This window comes from Aulonocara stuartgranti (genome assembly GCF_965226115.1).
Source record: "Aulonocara stuartgranti genome assembly, chromosome: 13".
Classification (NCBI taxonomy): domain Eukaryota; kingdom Metazoa; phylum Chordata; class Actinopteri; order Cichliformes; family Cichlidae; genus Aulonocara; species Aulonocara stuartgranti.
This window is the reverse complement of record NC_138949.1, coordinates 24,899,525-24,915,896: the sequence shown is the minus strand read 5'-3', so window position 1 is coordinate 24,915,896 and position 16,372 is coordinate 24,899,525. Positions and strand designations below refer to the sequence as shown.

Genomic DNA, 16,372 nt, shown 5'->3' with positions numbered 1-16,372 from the left:
ATGAATTTCTGTCTGCCTCTGATTGGCTTTTTTCTTGTAAGTTAAGATGAGTTGCATTTAGGAGGGTTGTAAAATAAGGGTTTGATATTTAATTTGCTTTTCTGACAGAAAGTCACATTCAGTAAAATCTACATTTTTACTGTACTGTTTATAAGATTGGGGAAACCTGCAGTCAGCTGAGACTGAAGAAGTCACTTGGATGAGTGACGAAACGTTTCTCCCAGAAAACGCTATGTCCAGATGAACAGAATCAACTTTTGGAGATAGAATCTACATTGTTAAAACATGGCCCATGCCTGTCATTATTTGGTTATGCCATGTACATTCTTCCACTTGCTGCATATGACGTACTGTAATTTCTATGTGTGATCAATTTGTGTTTCCAGATTACTGAGGTCTTATACAAAGATGAACGCTTCTCTAAAGGAAACTCTTCCCCTGCTGGTAAGGAAACATTTATATGTCCCATTCCTACCAACAATTCATGATGCTGATATCTTGTATACAAGGACATGCCTGGAATGTGTTTGTGTGCATTTGTGCAGGTGAGAAGGAGAGAGGAGTGAGAGTATGGCTGTACGTGTAACTCATATTGGTATTCAGAGTCGGGACTGTATGCGCTGTCACTTTCTAACTATAATTCAGATGACAAAAAAATGCTTTGCATGTGTTTACGTTCAGTCTCAGTAGCAGTGGACTGCTGCCCGGCCCACTTCTCATCATTTTGTGTGTGTGTGTGTGAGTGTGAGTGTGTTGCTGTGTGGATGAAAGACCTGCCCTCTCCATCGGAGGAAAGGGAGCCTAGCTGCTGACACAGCGCAGAGTAGTTAAAGTGGGTATGTGTGACTGTTAGGCAGCGTTTTTGCGCTGTCAGTGTGTGTGCAGAGCGTTAATGTCGCTGTGTGTGTGTGTGTGTGTGTGTGTGTGTGTGTGTGTGTGTGTGTGTGTCGCAGAATGTCCAAAGTGCTGAAACTGGTGTGTGTGCAGGTGGGAGTGATGGAGACCGTTATCCATGTCACATCCAGTTACACGACATCTGCAAGTGTGTGTGTGTGTGTACACGCTGCAGTAAGAGGAATCTGTCACTGCCAGCCGTCGTACATTCACTCAAACTCCAGCCCAAAAGCAGCTTCTGTCAGCAGAAAAGAAACACAATCACACACTCTGCAGAGGTTACAGAAAAATAGTATAAATGCACAAATGGCCAGAGTGACTGACACGGTGGCAAATGAAATGTATTCCCAAGACAACGGCTCACTGTGCATGTGTATATGCGTGTGTGTTTGTGCAGAAGCTACAGCCTACTTCCTGTATAATCTGATCGACAGCATGTCAGAAGGGCAGGTGCGGGCGCAAGAAGACAAACTGCGGAAATTCTTCAGTCAGCTGCAGTCTAAGGTACACACACCGATTAAGTTGATTGGGGGGAGAAATGCACACACCACACATTCATGTACTAACATCTCTATATCCAGTACATTCATAACCTTCCCACTTTAAAGGAGCTTGGACTGTCTGATCTGAGATGATGCGGTGTGTAATCGGACTCGGATTATTTACAGTATACACGCTCATCCTGTGCTCTATTTTTCAAGAGTGAAGGTTTGAGTTACGAGGTCCAGACATGTCGAAGAAGATTAAATCATGTTTTACATCAAGGATTTAGGGGGGAAAAAGGAAGAAACAAAAACTCTCTTCACTGGCTTTGTTTGGAATTTAAAGTGTAAAAAAAATAAATGTTAATCCTTAAGTGGACATTTTTTTTGATACCAGTGTTGGCAGTGCTGTTTCTCACCTTCATCTGCGGAAATCCTTTTCATATAAAGCGATACTTCATATGCTTTGGAGCAAATATGAATATATATCACAATATTTATTAATTTGTCATTTTCCTTTAAATTCTAATCAGCATAAACATTCACAAGATGAAAGTATCCTAATCAATTTCTCAAAGTCCAGACTAGTGTTTTGTGAGAGTGTATATATCTTTGTTTGATTCTATTTTATTATTTTGGGTTTTGAGGTCTTTCATTTTTATCCAGAATTACATTATTTTATTCACCTTCAGGGTTTTTGACTATTGTATATTATATATTTTAGGATTTTTTTTTTTCTATATATATCCAGCCATTATTTAGTTTTTTTTTTAATGTTTTTTTTTTTCGTCTTGTATGTATTTAAAGTTGTCCTGTTGTATTATATTTTCATCTCATTATTGGCTCATCAGTCATCTGTGGAGGGCCTTAACCCACATAACATAAAACACACAAAAGCTCAAACTCTCATCTGCAAAGTGGAATCCAGTGAATAGTTGCATATTCATTTTTGAGTAATGAGTCAATAGCGTCAACTCTAATTTGCATGCAGGTCATCTCTCAGGTATTAATCACCAAAAAAAGGATGTCACTGAAAGAGTTTTGCCATTTTGTTGTTAATTAGTCGTTAATGTCCCTTTATTGAAATTGCATCATTTCCAGTAGCACCTGATTACAGCGTTATGCTCCGCAAACGATTTTGAGCATAAGCTCTTGATGGATTTTTTTAAATTTAGTTGTGGCTGAGAGATTTTCAGCTGACTTTGTAACAGAAATCGACAGGTTAAGCTCGAGTTTCTTGCTGATGTTTGTTTTCCTGCTGATTTCTACACAGAATATAATGATTTCAGTAAACCTCTATCGAGGGATAAGGAACCTTCTGGATTCCTGCCACGTTCCTGAGCTTGTCAAGGTATTGAGCCCGACCTTCAGTCTTTTATTTTTAAATATACCTACTGTTACTTTGGACATTTTATTATATCGTTTTCAGGTAAATTAGAGTCAGTTTTTCCACTATGTTTTCTGCACTGTTACTCTAAGTGCTCATTATACTGCAGTAGAAATTGGATGCCAAGTGTTGACGCTGTGTGTGCATGTGTGTGTGTCAGGATGTGATGGCTTTGGTAGACCCCAAAGAGAAAGTCTCCAATGGCCCTGTGTCAGCTACTCCTCGTGCCACTGTAAGTAGGACATTGTGAAGGACGCATACAAAATGTTCAAGTTTCACAATTATCCTCATAACTTTCTTTGATGTGCCATTTTGTAAAGACATCTTCCCCACACCCCAAGTAAGAGCGCAGCTCTCCTGTGGAGATGAATGTCCATGTGTCTATTTGTACAAGCTCCTGTACCCGTGAGGTTGGACAGTGGTCATGTACATGTGTTTAACACCTTTCTGTCTCCTTTAGGGAATTGAGGGCAAGGTGTTGGCACTTGAGAATAAATTGGCTGAACTAAAAGCAGAGAACAAACCATTAGGACTTGTTCTCAAACAGGCCATCCAGGCTCTGAGTGCTGAGGAGGTAAAATTTCTTTTGGTCTCATAAGGCTCTTTTTCTTTTGTTTTCTTTTTTGAAGTTAGCTGCTTTGTTTTTGTGTTTGGTTTTGGGTTTTTTTTTTTTCCTGAGAGCGTTGTTGTCTGATCAGAACCTGCAGCGTGCCCTCGAGCTGAAGCAGCAGCACGAAGAGGAGATGACAGCCGGCAGCTACGCCATCCTCATCAACCTGTGCTGTCGCCAAAACAATGTGGAGGAAGCACTGAACCTGAAGAGAGAATTGTGAGTGGAGCATAATGTGCGCACACAAACAAATTTTCTACACGCGCGCACACACACAGACGCACACGGCTGCACTGTGGCCAGTAGCAGGCCATTAAAGTTTAACTTGAGTGGTATTAGGGGAGACATTAATGCAGGGTCCAGCCGCTTAGTTGACTGGCTAAAACACAGGAAACTCTCCCCTCTGCCTCCCCCGTTTCCTTCTCTTCACTCACCACCTGCTTCCAGCATCAGCCTGAACACTGAGAACGTACAATAGATGAGTTGCATTACTGTAAGTGGAATACATTAATCAAGTCTGTCTGTTGCTATCTCTGTCTCTGCTTTTAGGAGTCGTAAGGACTCATCAGTAGCACTGGATGCCAGCAAATACCTTGCGCTGGTCAAGGTCCTTTCTGTAAATGGCAGAATGGAGGGTAAGTTAACCTAGAACTACAAATAATGTATTTTTTTTCCTTCTTTGTGCTATTAGTTTGACAAATTCTTTGATTAATAAATTTCTTAAGTTGTTAAGTCCTTTTTTTTTTTGAGTGATTAATCCTTTTTTGTTTTGTTTATTTTAATTTTGCGTGATGAGGATATTCTTATAAAGTTGAGCTTACTCCAGTAGCCTTCCCTCTTTAAATAAAAGTAATACATACAATTGACTGCTGCTTTTTCTTTGTCAGTATATCTGGCTTGAACTTAAAAACCAATGCGCTTCTTTGTACGTGTCACCAGCTCTGTCACAATCTGTCATTTCCCCTCCCTCAAACCACATTAGCTGGCTATTTCCAGAATGCTACGGTGGGTTTCCTTCAGCCCATCGAAGACCCAATTACCATCAGTTTTGCCGCTCTGCTTTTTGCACCCAATGACAGGAAAAATGTTTCCCTTGTCTCTCCTCGCCGTTCCTCTCCTCCCCTTTTGCTATCTCTCTATCTGACCCTCTCTCCTCTGCTCCGTCGCAAAGCGTGTCATTCTCTTATCCCCTCCAACACACACACATACACACACGCACATCCGTGTCAGTGAGAAACGAGAGAGGGGAAAATTACAGGACTGTGTGTATTTTTCCAGAATTATTGAAATCTGCCTTGATGCTAATGGCAGATCATGTCCACCAAAGTGCTTGAACATTTCTCACACACACATACACACAGCGACACGCAAATTTGCATGTGAATTCAAGCAAAAGGCATTTGGTGGCACAGCGGTTGGTGTTATCCATCTGTGTATGTGTGTTGGGGTGTGTATAGGCAGCGCTAACGCATTTGCCATTAGTCGGAGTGTGCATATGGAGGGGGACGCTTGTCAGCCACATTAGCACACATGGCTAACCTTGATTTTAGCCTGTCCCCACCCAGACGCTGGTCCGCCTGGCTCCCAGCACACACCAGGACCAGATGAAGATCATGTCTCCTGGCATCCTTCTTTACTTCTCACTGTCTCTAATGGCTTTTTTTGTTTTTTGCTCATGGCTCTCTCATTTCACCTAACAGGCGAACTTTGTTTTTACAATACGTCATCCTTTTCACTTTATTCTTTTTACTTACCTTCCCCTGTTGCTCTTAGGTAATTCTTCATAATTGATTCCTCTTCTAATAGCTGATTGATCTTCCTATGCTGCTCGCTCCTCAGATTAACTTTCACATGTCCATAAATCTTCCTGATCTTGCATCTCTTTGGCTTTTTTTTTTTCTAGCATGTTGAGGTCCAAAAACAACATTGTAGGTTCATCTGTTGAGATTTAGGAAAAGATTCTCCTGTCAACATGGGCAGGTGGAAAACTGCTGAACATTAAAATGTTTATTATTGTTATTATGTTTTATTCAGTACTGTAATAGTCCACATTTAGTGTCTATTTCAAACAAATTATATAAAATCCAGTGTTTATTGGCTAATACAGACATATGCTGTTATAAACACTTTTGTTAACAAGATCTACTCCAGATATCTTACTTCCACCAAAATATATGTTTGTGGTATTTTCTTGAGAATATCAAAATGATGTGCTTTAACTCACTGGATCTAGATGCAGTTCTGGATTAATCAAAGTTGAGCCAATCTTCACCCAATGCATCCATAACCCTTTAAGTAACAGATCCAGACGATCACAAAGAGTGCACCCAGCATAGCCTCTGTCCTCTGAGTATCCTCTCTCTCCATCTTTGCAAGCTCTGTCCTTTTTTAAATATAGCTCTTCTATCACAGCCATCTGTTTGACCTGCCCTTGCTCCGCTTCCTCCACCTGTCCATCCTCCCACTTTGGTAAACAGAACTTGTTCTGGCTTTTGGTGGTCCTGGATATGTCTTTGGAGCTATGTGTGTTTGGGAAAGAGACATCACTAGCAGTCATGTCATGGAACATTAGGTGAACCACTGGGCTGTGTGATGTTTGTTTACCTGGCCTGTCTGCCTCCCCATCTCTTCAAGTGTGTGCGCACACGTGTGTGTGTGTGTGTGTGTGTGGTCTGGCTCGCTGTGCTGGCCATGATGCTCGGCTGAGCTGATGGATATGCATACTGGCTAAACGAACAGATAAAGGGGGAGATGGAGAGAGGACGCCGTGGGGGAAGTTTGGACGGTGGACGGAGGGATGTTAGCTAGTGTTGATCCATTTGGGCAGATCAACTCCAAGCCATTGGTCTCAGTGATTAGTGGGTCTGTCAGTTAGTGATGGAGAGAGGTACGGAGAAAGGGAGAGTGGGAGGCATGGAGATGGATAGTCGGAGTGAAGCACAAGTTTCACTGGAAGTGATAAATAGTACAGACTTGACAACGACTCAAGTCATTAGAGATATTGTTTAATGTTGATACCACCATTTGTAATCAACTCTGTGGAAAACCGTTCTTTAGGGGGAAACTGTTCTGTTTTTTGAAGGTTTTCTTTGTTTTTCTTGTGGATAACCTTGCTCAGTTCGTCTGTTCATGAAGTGATGTCTGTTTCATTTTTGTCATTCTGTTTATTGACATTTGAGTGCATTGACACTAGTAGTGCAGAGACCTAAACTGTTATTATAAGCATGTTAAGTGTAGCTTTATTATCATGTATGCTGGTTGAGTTGAATGAAGAAATATTTTCACTATGACAAAATTAGCATAATTTTAAGTTTTCCCACGAAGGTGACTTACAGCAACATTATTAAACTGAACAGATTTAATTATCAAACGTTTGTGTCACACATCCACACATTCTTCCATCAAGCTCACCTCCCTGATTTGTGGTGCTTGTGTTCTTTGTTGAAAGAAGTTAAAAGCACACCTATGAGTGGGACAGAATATGAATATTGCATTATATCTTTTTGCTTCTTCTTACATTACATACATTTATACACTCGTTTTTACACGAGTGGTGAGCAATGAATTTTCACCAAGGGGCCTCATGAGAGTCGTAGAGAACCGCTCCAATAAGCTGATCTCAATTCTGCTCATGAATTTTATCTCTTCATAAGCTTATTAGTGCAGTCCACCACAACAGTCCCGATTTCTCATGTGGCCTCTTGGGGAAATTAAATGCCCACCCCTGCTTTAAACCAATTCCACCACTAATTTTACTTATCAGGGTCATGATTTAGTTACTGCTTAAGGTAATGCTTATGAAATAAATTAGCCTGAAAGGAAAAGACTTGAGGGTAATTTAAAAGTTGCAATGAAGAAAGCGGCTAAAATGTTGGGGTGGGGGGGCAATTGGAGGGCAGATCGTCTAAATCCTCTTGCTTTGTCTTCAGTGGCACAGATATGATACGGGGAATTGCAGTGTGTTGAGTATCGCAGAATTGGTAAAACGTGGGAATATATTTGTAGTTGGAAACTATGTTGATGGTATCAATTGCTGATATCTTGATAATTAAAAACAGAAACAGAGCAGCAACAGAAACCGGATAAGTTGAAAGAGTACCCTTTATCTTCATCAGGCCCACATTCAATTAACCAAACTTATCCCTTTTGAAAAGCTTAACCCTCCTTTTATTTTCTCCCCCTGTTTAGCGGTGTCTCCTCCACTGCTAGTCACCCCGTCCCCCTCTTCGCCCCTCTATTTTTTTCCCCCCGTCCCATTAAATCTGTGACAGCCATGGGTTCCCATCGCCATAACAACTGGCATAGGGAGGTGGAGGGCTGGAGAGACAGACTGAAATTAGGATGCCAAAGCACTCACCAGTGGCCCCGTATCTCAGCCCACGAGGGTGTGTGTTCCCAGTAGAGTGACACTCGTTTGAGGGGTTTTGTTGTATTAACAGCTGTGTAGGTGTGGATATCATTACTCCCATGTGTTCACTTTATTTGCTTTCATGCATCTGTGTACTAAAATCTTCACCAGTGAAAAGAGCGAGGATCTTTGTAAGACAGGATCCAACATTATCCTGCATTTGGAGGCTTAATGGTGATTATTCAAATATATTCTGTGTCTGTGCATCTCTCCATCTCCCTCCTCCTTCTTGGTCATGCTGTATAGATTAGTATCCGTGGTGGAGAGCGGCTGTATCGCTGTCAGCCCATTAGCAGCTGTCTAAATAGATGGTAAACGCATCTTAATTGCTTTACCCTGATACACCACATATGCACACACACAAACCACACTCTCTTTTCACCATTTAGCCCCTAGTGTTGGCCAGATGGACGCGTGGCCCAGTAAAAAGCCCTCCATTACCGGCTGGACTTGACCAAACTGATCCACCCCTCAGCCCGCTTAGCGAGGTCTCGCTGGGTCCACGGCGGGCCCTTGTCGCCACATACCTATAATTTAGCCCCCCAAGTGCTTTCCACATGGCCACGGCAAAAAGCTGGCCTCCATTGTAGAGGTCTGGTAATTGTAGTCTCGTTTAGAAAACTGCAAGTAGCAATTAGCACAGAGTTGGCATTATACGGGGTTGGATTTGCATCCCCCGCTGGGTGCAAAATTCTGTTTTAATATGGGTTTGTTTCCCCCACATGGAATTAGCTAAAGGGGCCTTTTATCACATTCACACACCCTACTCTTCTCCCAGCCAATATCTGCCCTCCTCTCGCTTTCTTTCTCCTCTCTGCATCATCTCTCTTTCTCCTTCTCTTTTGTTCTTTTCATGTGCCCGTTCTCTGTCCATCTAATCCACTTTCACATCGCTTGCTTTGATGGAGAGGTGCATGCTGACACCTCACTGAAGCATCGCACACAGATGTGGGAGCAAGCGTTGCTGACGTTTCTTCCTTTCCATCTCAGAGGCAGTGGACATCCTGAAGGAGATGAAGGAGAAGGATGTGCCGATGAACGACACACACATGACCACCCTGTTTCACGCGCTCAACGCTGTAGCGGCCGGAGGCGATATCCCTTCCATCCGCCGACTGCAAGACACAGTCTTTACCCTCGGTCTGGTCAAGCCCACTGCTAATCTCTGCTCCCCTGTGGTTACTGCCTACCTGGTCAGGTAAAAGAGATCCTAAGTGTTACAAAAGTGTCCCAAACTCCCTTAAAGTTAAAACATCTATTTGAGTTGTATGTTCCAGTTTTATGGCTGATGGTCTCCACTTAAACAGCCAACAAGCTCACTTTTGTTTTCAGATTTGAGCCTTCATCTGCCAAAGCCTGTTGCCAGGTGTGTGTATGCATGTGTGTCTCAATGAGTCACTCATTCCTCCCTATGATCATAGCTGAGGTTATATTCTGGGTCAGCGATTCAGATAGAGAGAGGATGTGGAAATTGCTCATTTATGTTAGCCGTGTGTGTTTATGCGCGTCAGAGCCAGGTTTTGTTTGTTTGAGGATGCGCCAGCTGCAACCTCTCCCATGAGCTCCCCCACCCCTGATCCCCTGAAACACCCACTGCTCTCCTCTGAGGTTTAAGTGTGGGTGTGTGGGGAGAGATGGCCATCGATGCTGCTTCTCATAATGCAAGTATGCAAATGAGCATTAGCAAATATTGGCTGCGGGGTCACTGCTATTGCCCCACCCTCAACTCTATTCGGTTTGTGTGTGTTTTTCAGCGCATGTGCGCGTTCTATTTGTCGAAGCAGCTTTTAAGTAGATCAACTCATTAGCATGTTAATTATGTACAGACCACTAATTGCTGGATTTACCATAGACACGTAATGCGCGGTTAGGGGGCACACACACATACTGTGCATGCTTTCATGTGCAGTTTACCTCTAGCGTGCTTACTGCAGCAGAGGTAGACCTCTGCAAAGAAAGCTCGCTTGCGCGCACACACATACACACACTCTCTCTCACCGGGTGCTCCCTTGTTGCTGTTTGTGTTGCTGTAAGTCTGGTCTCTGGCACAAACAGTTTCGAGGTTCACTCGTTAATCACTGCCTCTGTGAGATTAGCAGGCTAATTTACTACTGGGTCATCAACAGCCGCCAAAACACAAATGCACACAGCAGCTTAGCACAGCCTCGTTCACAAATCAAGTGCCAGTTGTACTTCCTCCAAATGATACTGCAGTGAACACACACTAATAAACACGAAGGAAAAAGATGGTTGTTGGTATTCTAACATCTGTCATGTGTTTATGATTTGTTAGTAGGACATTTGGGTACGCTTAGTTGGCTGGTTGTTGAGTGTTGGTCAACTCATCTGGTGTGCAGATAAAATTTTGACAAAGTTGTCCAGTTTGCTGTGCATAAAGTAGATTGGTGTAATTGTAACAGATGGCTTAATTCTACTTAAAATTGATAGATGAGTAACAACTTAATAATAAAGCTTATTCAGGACACTCTTGTGAATAATCACTATTTTATTAACTTTATTTTACTTTGGCTACAGAGTTATCTTAGTTACGTTTTTAAATCCTATTTTAAAACAGCAAATGTCTTAAATTAGTCTTTTGTGAAAGTGCAGTGGTGGTTCTTGTAGTTCCAACAGTGGTTCAGTCAAGCCTCAGTACTGCAACACTTGACTTTTGCACGCCGGTTGAATCAGTCTCTTTGCCCTCTTCTCTTTTTTATCTTTTATCTTCACCCATTCTCCACCTCTTCATTCCGTCAGTCAGCGGACAAACAGTCGGAAGGAGGAGGAGGAGGAGGGATGAAGGGAAGCGATAAAAGAGGACAAAGCAGGCATCACTCCCGCCTGCACCCATCTCATCGCAGCGTCAGCGCTAATGACTTAATGAACACTTCTCCGCCAGATTAGCCCTTGACAGCCCATCATATGCGCCGCCCCGTTAGCCGTCATGCCTGTCCGCTTTGTATTGTGTCTGCTAACCTGCGACTACGCTAGCTGGCAGCTAGCTCACATTGCCACATCCTCGTGGAAGTGATTAGCAACAGTAAATGCTAATGAGTCCAGCAAAATGAAGAGCTGGCAGGACGTGGATGATAAGACGGCAGCCACGTTGATGGAATATGAGGAGGAGGGTAGAGCTGAAAAGAGACAAGTGGCTCAGAGAAAAACGCCTCATTCACTCCCACTCCCTAGGAATAAAAGGAAGAAATGGAAATCCCATGTAGAGAAATCGAAGCAGCCGGAGTTGAATAATGGAAGAACGTGAAAAGACATGCTAAAACATGCATGTTTAACTCTTAACATGGTCGATACTAAATTAAGCTTATGTTTAAGTTGGTCTAATGAATATTTTTGACATATTAATCCTTTTAAGCCAACTGTTTTCTGATTGGCTGCCCCTCATAAACATAACAGCAGGTGGGTGCTCACAGCCAGGGCAGTGTGCATGAGATGGCCATGTAAGGACGCTGCCTCTGATTGATGTAGCAGAACAGTCTGAATATGGGCTTTGGCTCATAAGGTTTGTGTGTGTATATATATATATATATATATATATATATATATATATATATATATATATATATATATCTCCATCTCCATTAAATAACAAGTTGGGAACAGCTGAATTATCTGTTCAGCCAAAATGGTGATGGGAATGATTCACATTACCACAACGTTACACGCACAGTTTCAATCATGTGGGGGGGGTGAACCATACTAGCATAAGTGCCTTTCTTGAATACATGTAGTGGTGTGATGATCAGTTTCATTTGTGTTTCAAGACACAGACACCTCGTTTTCCCTCACGCGAGGACAGTGGCTTGATAACAGGCCTGCTCATCTCCTCCGAACAAAAGGGGGAGGAGGGGTGACGGAAATGGAGAGGGAGGTAAAGAAGGGGGAGTAAGATGAGGTAAAATGAGCTTCCTTGTCTAATCCTTCAGCTTTCTATGGAGCAAAGCGCTCGTTATTTTTTCAGGGCTTAATTGGCTGGAAAGTGGCTGACATGCAAAGTTGGGGACATTAACAGGGCTGTGCGCTGCAGTAAATGGCAATGCAAAGTGACAGTTAAATTGTACCTAGGGGAAATTATCCATCTTTCGACATCTTTAGCTCTTTTTTTGGGGGGGGGTTAGCGGGCGGAGAGAGGGGAGGAAGGCAGAAGGGGTATAATTGCAACGCCAGGCCCCTTTTCTCTCTCTCTTTCTCTCTCATTAGAAAAGAGGGATTATAAGTAGTTATGGAGTTGCTTGATGGAGGGATGAATAAGGTGGACAGATAGTTGAGATGATGAAACAAATGAGGAATGAAATGGCCTTGTGCACCACACCATAATAGTTAAAGTAATTGTATGTATATGATACGTCAACTACAAAGAGCATACTGTACTTTTTTCCCCATCCCTCTCTCATTTTGGGGGGTAAACTGCACACCAACGCCTCCCTTTCTGGTCTCCTCCCATCTCCACACTCTTTCTCTCATTTTCAAAAATCTCTTAGTCTCTCTTCTGCGTTGTTCAATCAGACTGTTATGCATTTGAACAGCCTCTTGACTGCCGCTGCTGAATAATGTTGTCCCTCTTCATTTCAATTAGCAGACCTCTTTGCCTTCCAACCCTAATCACTCCATCCCTCCTCCCTCCATCACTCTCTTCTGCTGCTGCTGGCTCACAGAAGCTGAACTCAAGGTCACATCATTTTCGGTCCTTTTTTTCCCTCTAAAGTTGTTGGTCTTTTTGGACATATTTCACAAATCTGCTTATTTAATTGATTAGATGAGAGGGAAAAAAACACTGCAAAAACTATACCTGTCCATTCTGTCTGACACTGTCTTTTTCTCACTCATTCACTCTGCCCCTTGCCTCCTTTGTGGGTGCCTTATATGCTTTGACCTCTGTGTGATTGACATGGTAATTACCCAATCAACAGATTGATGGCAGCGCTGTCACAATAGAGGGGATTGATGTGGTCTCTCCCACTCCCTCTTCTTGCTCTTGCTCTCTTACTTCCTTTACCTATCTCTGCCTCTCTACTTCTCTCGTTATCACTCCTTCAGGTGCACTCATCCTCCTTCTGCATGCTCTTTTGTTTGTTGGAAGGCGTGAAAGTAGAAGGTTAGGCGGGGGGGTGACATGAGATGAAGCTGTGGTGATGCTGCTGGCGGGGTGGGGGGGGGGGGACTAATTTTGTTGCCATATTTCTGTTAAATTGCTCAGCTGGGGGGTGAGGTCATCGGAGGAGTGTGAGAGCTGACAGCATGGGGGGGAAAAGATGGTGTGGAGGAAGAGAGACGGAAGGATAAAAAGAAGACGGGAAGGTTAGAAGAAAAGGGAAATGAGAGAAGAGAAAATGAGGGGAAGGTTAAAGGGCGTTGAAGAGACAAAAGGAAGAGCAAGAGAAGTTTGAAGGCGCAAGAGGAGCAGAGCAGAGAGGGTAAAGATCAGTGGAGTCCTTTTATCTGTTGCATTGCTTCCCCTCTAACAGCCTGTCCAGAGAGACATTAGCCCCTCACAGATAGGTGTGTGAGAGTGTGCCTGATTGTGTGAGAATGATGTATTGGGGCCAAAAGGCTTCATCGCCCACAGTTGTGCTGTCATGAATTCAAAGGCCTGTATTGTTGGGGTGGGTCATAGTGCTTGAATGGGAGGTCACAGGGTTAACACCCCATGATACGCTCTTCTATTCTCTACTGACACAATCCTGTACATGACTGATTGCACAGACCTGGCATCTAACTCGCTCTCTGCTCTCTCTCTCTTTGTCTGTATCTGCAGTAAGGACGTGTCCGGAGCTCTCGAAGCGGCACTCGAGTGTCAGAAGCGCTACAACCACCTGCCTCGCATCCACGACATTATTGTTGCTCTGGTGGAGAAAGGAGAGACTGAGTTACTGCAGAAAGGTTACACACTTTGTACATAGTCATCACATCCTGTCCTTCAGCTACCTTTTTCCACATCCAGTAACCCATCTATCATCAGTTTGTATTAAAAAAAAAATACTAATGGGCAATTTATTTATTTATTTTTCCTTAATATTGTAAAGACTATTAGAGAATCTGGCAATCCCCTAGAAGGAAGCATTTGTCAAGGACTAATTTTTAACAGGAAGAAACCTCCAACAGAACCATATATTTATAACCCACTATAAAACATGGATGTTGCTATTGTCATATCACTCATAGATCCTTTTCAAGGTACCGATGGGTGTGACTTGTAGTTTGACCAACGATTCATCAATCAGACGTTGTTAGCCAGTGAGCATATCTGAAATAATCTTTCTTTCTGAAACATACTAACTAGAATATAGAAAATAGACTTTGCTATATTTTGTTTGACCCAAAATTAGCGGCTGAGCTCATAAACTAATCGGAAAGTGTTTATAGATGTCTGGGCAAACAGCTGCTTTGATGAAAGTTTAGGGCACTTCCTGTATTGTCCTTACATTTCCGGCCAGGAAGCTTCATCCAACCTTTATACTGCCTGTGGTCTGAGCAGGGGCTTAGGGAGTAACTTTGAGTATTGTAACTCCCTTTATTTAGGCCTCCCTCGCTCCTCTCTCTACCGTTTGCAATTAGTACAGAACGCTGCTGCAGCCTTTTATCAGGTGCCAGAATGCATGATCATATTACTCCAGTTTTAGCCAACTTACACTGGCTTCCTGAGAAATTTCGCATTGATTTTAAAATTCTTTTACTCACTTATAAAATCTTAAACAATATCGTGCCTAGCTATTTAACAGAACTCCATTTATATAATCCTAAAAAGCACTAAGATCTTCAAACCAGATGCTCTTAATACAACCTAAGTCTAGGCTGAAAACCAGAGGTGATCGTGCCTTTGCTATCGCAGCACCTGGACTGTGGAACAGTCTCCCTATTGCCAATCACACTTCCGAGTCTATTCAGTCTTTCAGATCTCGCTTAAAGACTCATCTTTTTACCTTGACTATGACTAGGGCTGTGCGATATGACCAAAATCTCATATCCCGATATAAGACTTCTATCAACACAAAAACATTTTGCATTTTCTGAAACTTCTGTGAATGTCGGGCAGCTCGACTTGCGTGAAGTGTTTCCAGCTGGGTATCGTGTACCTGGAGTTGAGTGTTGCATGAAACTGTACATTTTTAGACATAAGTTGTAACGGCCGCCGTTTTCTTTGTGAGTATTTATTACACGGCGTGCTGCGGGGAAAAGCCTGTTCTAACGTTTGAGTCAAAGGTTTATTTTTTTAGCACCTGGCGGCTCTTTTTTGCTTCTCATCCGTAAACACTCTGCATACTCTTTCACGTTTATTTTGAAAAGTCTCAACAGGATCTTGAGCTTTATTGTGAAAGGTTTATGTGGAAAATAAACAAGCGGACATGCGATGGTTTTACTGTCATTGTTGCTAACGACAACGCATAAAAACAGGCGCTTGTCCGCCTGTAGTGTGGTTATATTAAATATAAGAGAAAGAGAGAACTTTAAGAAATTAATATAGCCACTACAGTGACCATCACAACGATGAAAAAATATTGCTGTAAATGGTTTATTTTGCGACACCACGAAACAAACGATAGCGTAAAATGAAACGATAGACGTTTTTATATCGTCATCCGATATATATCGTTATATCAAACAGCCTTAAGTTATTTTGACTATCATTTGGTTGGCTTCTATGTTTGTCTTGTCTTGTGTTGCTGTTTGGTAAATTTGTCTTATTTTATTTATTTCCTAATTTGTGAAGCACTTTGATGACGTTGTTTTTAAATGTGCTATAGAAATAAATTTTGGTTTGGTTTGATTTGATTTATGGAGGGGCAGCCATATGCTATAGCTGGGGTTTAGGCAAGAGGGAAAAAACATAACTACGGGATCATTCAGGTTGTTTGATCGAGCTCAAATCAAATATTTAGTGGTTCCACATCCTCTAAGGACGAGAAGATTTTACATTTTTCTTAAATTTAAATTTTTTCATTTATAAATTATAACATGCATGTTTGTTTTGTCATGCAAACAAGAATAGTCCTGGTGGGATTTCAAACATTTTTCATTAACCTACAGATTAGGAGTGACAAAAGACGGGTTAATCTGAACACTGGACCAGGATTCCCCAGAGTTCAGAAGTTCAGAATAGCTGTGTACTCTGTCACTGCGTCTCACAGCTATAATCCAAATTTTTTCCCCCACTCCAGCTTAGCGTGAACCATTTTTGTTTCCTCTGATTGACTCCAACCTTTTGTTATTCATTTGGGTCTTTGTGTGTGGGGAGGAGCTATTCTAAAGTGCTCATTCAGTGTTTGCGTTAAACGCACATGTAACAAGTGCCAACAATCCCAAGAGAGCATAAGAGGACCAGAGAGTGAGAAAGGTTCAGACCAGGGTCACGGTGAAGCATGTCAGCCAGTCACATTTAGAACAGTCTCCCTGTATGTTGACAGCGATGCGGTGAAAAGGTCAAGTTCGGTGAGCCGCTGGGGCAAGTGGCTCTGGAGTACGTAAAGGTTGAAACTGTACAGTGGAGCACCTCTCCACTTCCTTCCCTCCCCTCTGTCTCCTTTCATTCCCCCAACATGCCAAAAGGTGACAAACCCTCACAGTTAGTCGCTGCACCC

The 16,372-nt window shown here is 42.5% G+C and overlaps 1 protein-coding gene across 1 annotated transcript in view; it reads left to right on the top strand.

Moving 5' to 3' along the window:
* The window catches only part of lrpprc (leucine-rich pentatricopeptide repeat containing), a 63,392-nt gene that overhangs the window by 17,071 nt on the left and 29,949 nt on the right, over positions 1-16,372 (top strand). The window contains exons 16-24 of the mRNA XM_082557908.1: positions 387-444; positions 1,292-1,398; positions 2,650-2,727; positions 2,924-2,995; positions 3,224-3,337; positions 3,462-3,592; positions 3,923-4,008; positions 8,772-8,979; positions 13,552-13,676. Coding sequence (XP_082414034.1) covers positions 387-444; positions 1,292-1,398; positions 2,650-2,727; positions 2,924-2,995; positions 3,224-3,337; positions 3,462-3,592; positions 3,923-4,008; positions 8,772-8,979; positions 13,552-13,676 — 979 coding nt within the window. The remainder of the gene's footprint in view (positions 1-386; positions 445-1,291; positions 1,399-2,649; positions 2,728-2,923; positions 2,996-3,223; positions 3,338-3,461; positions 3,593-3,922; positions 4,009-8,771; positions 8,980-13,551; positions 13,677-16,372) is intronic.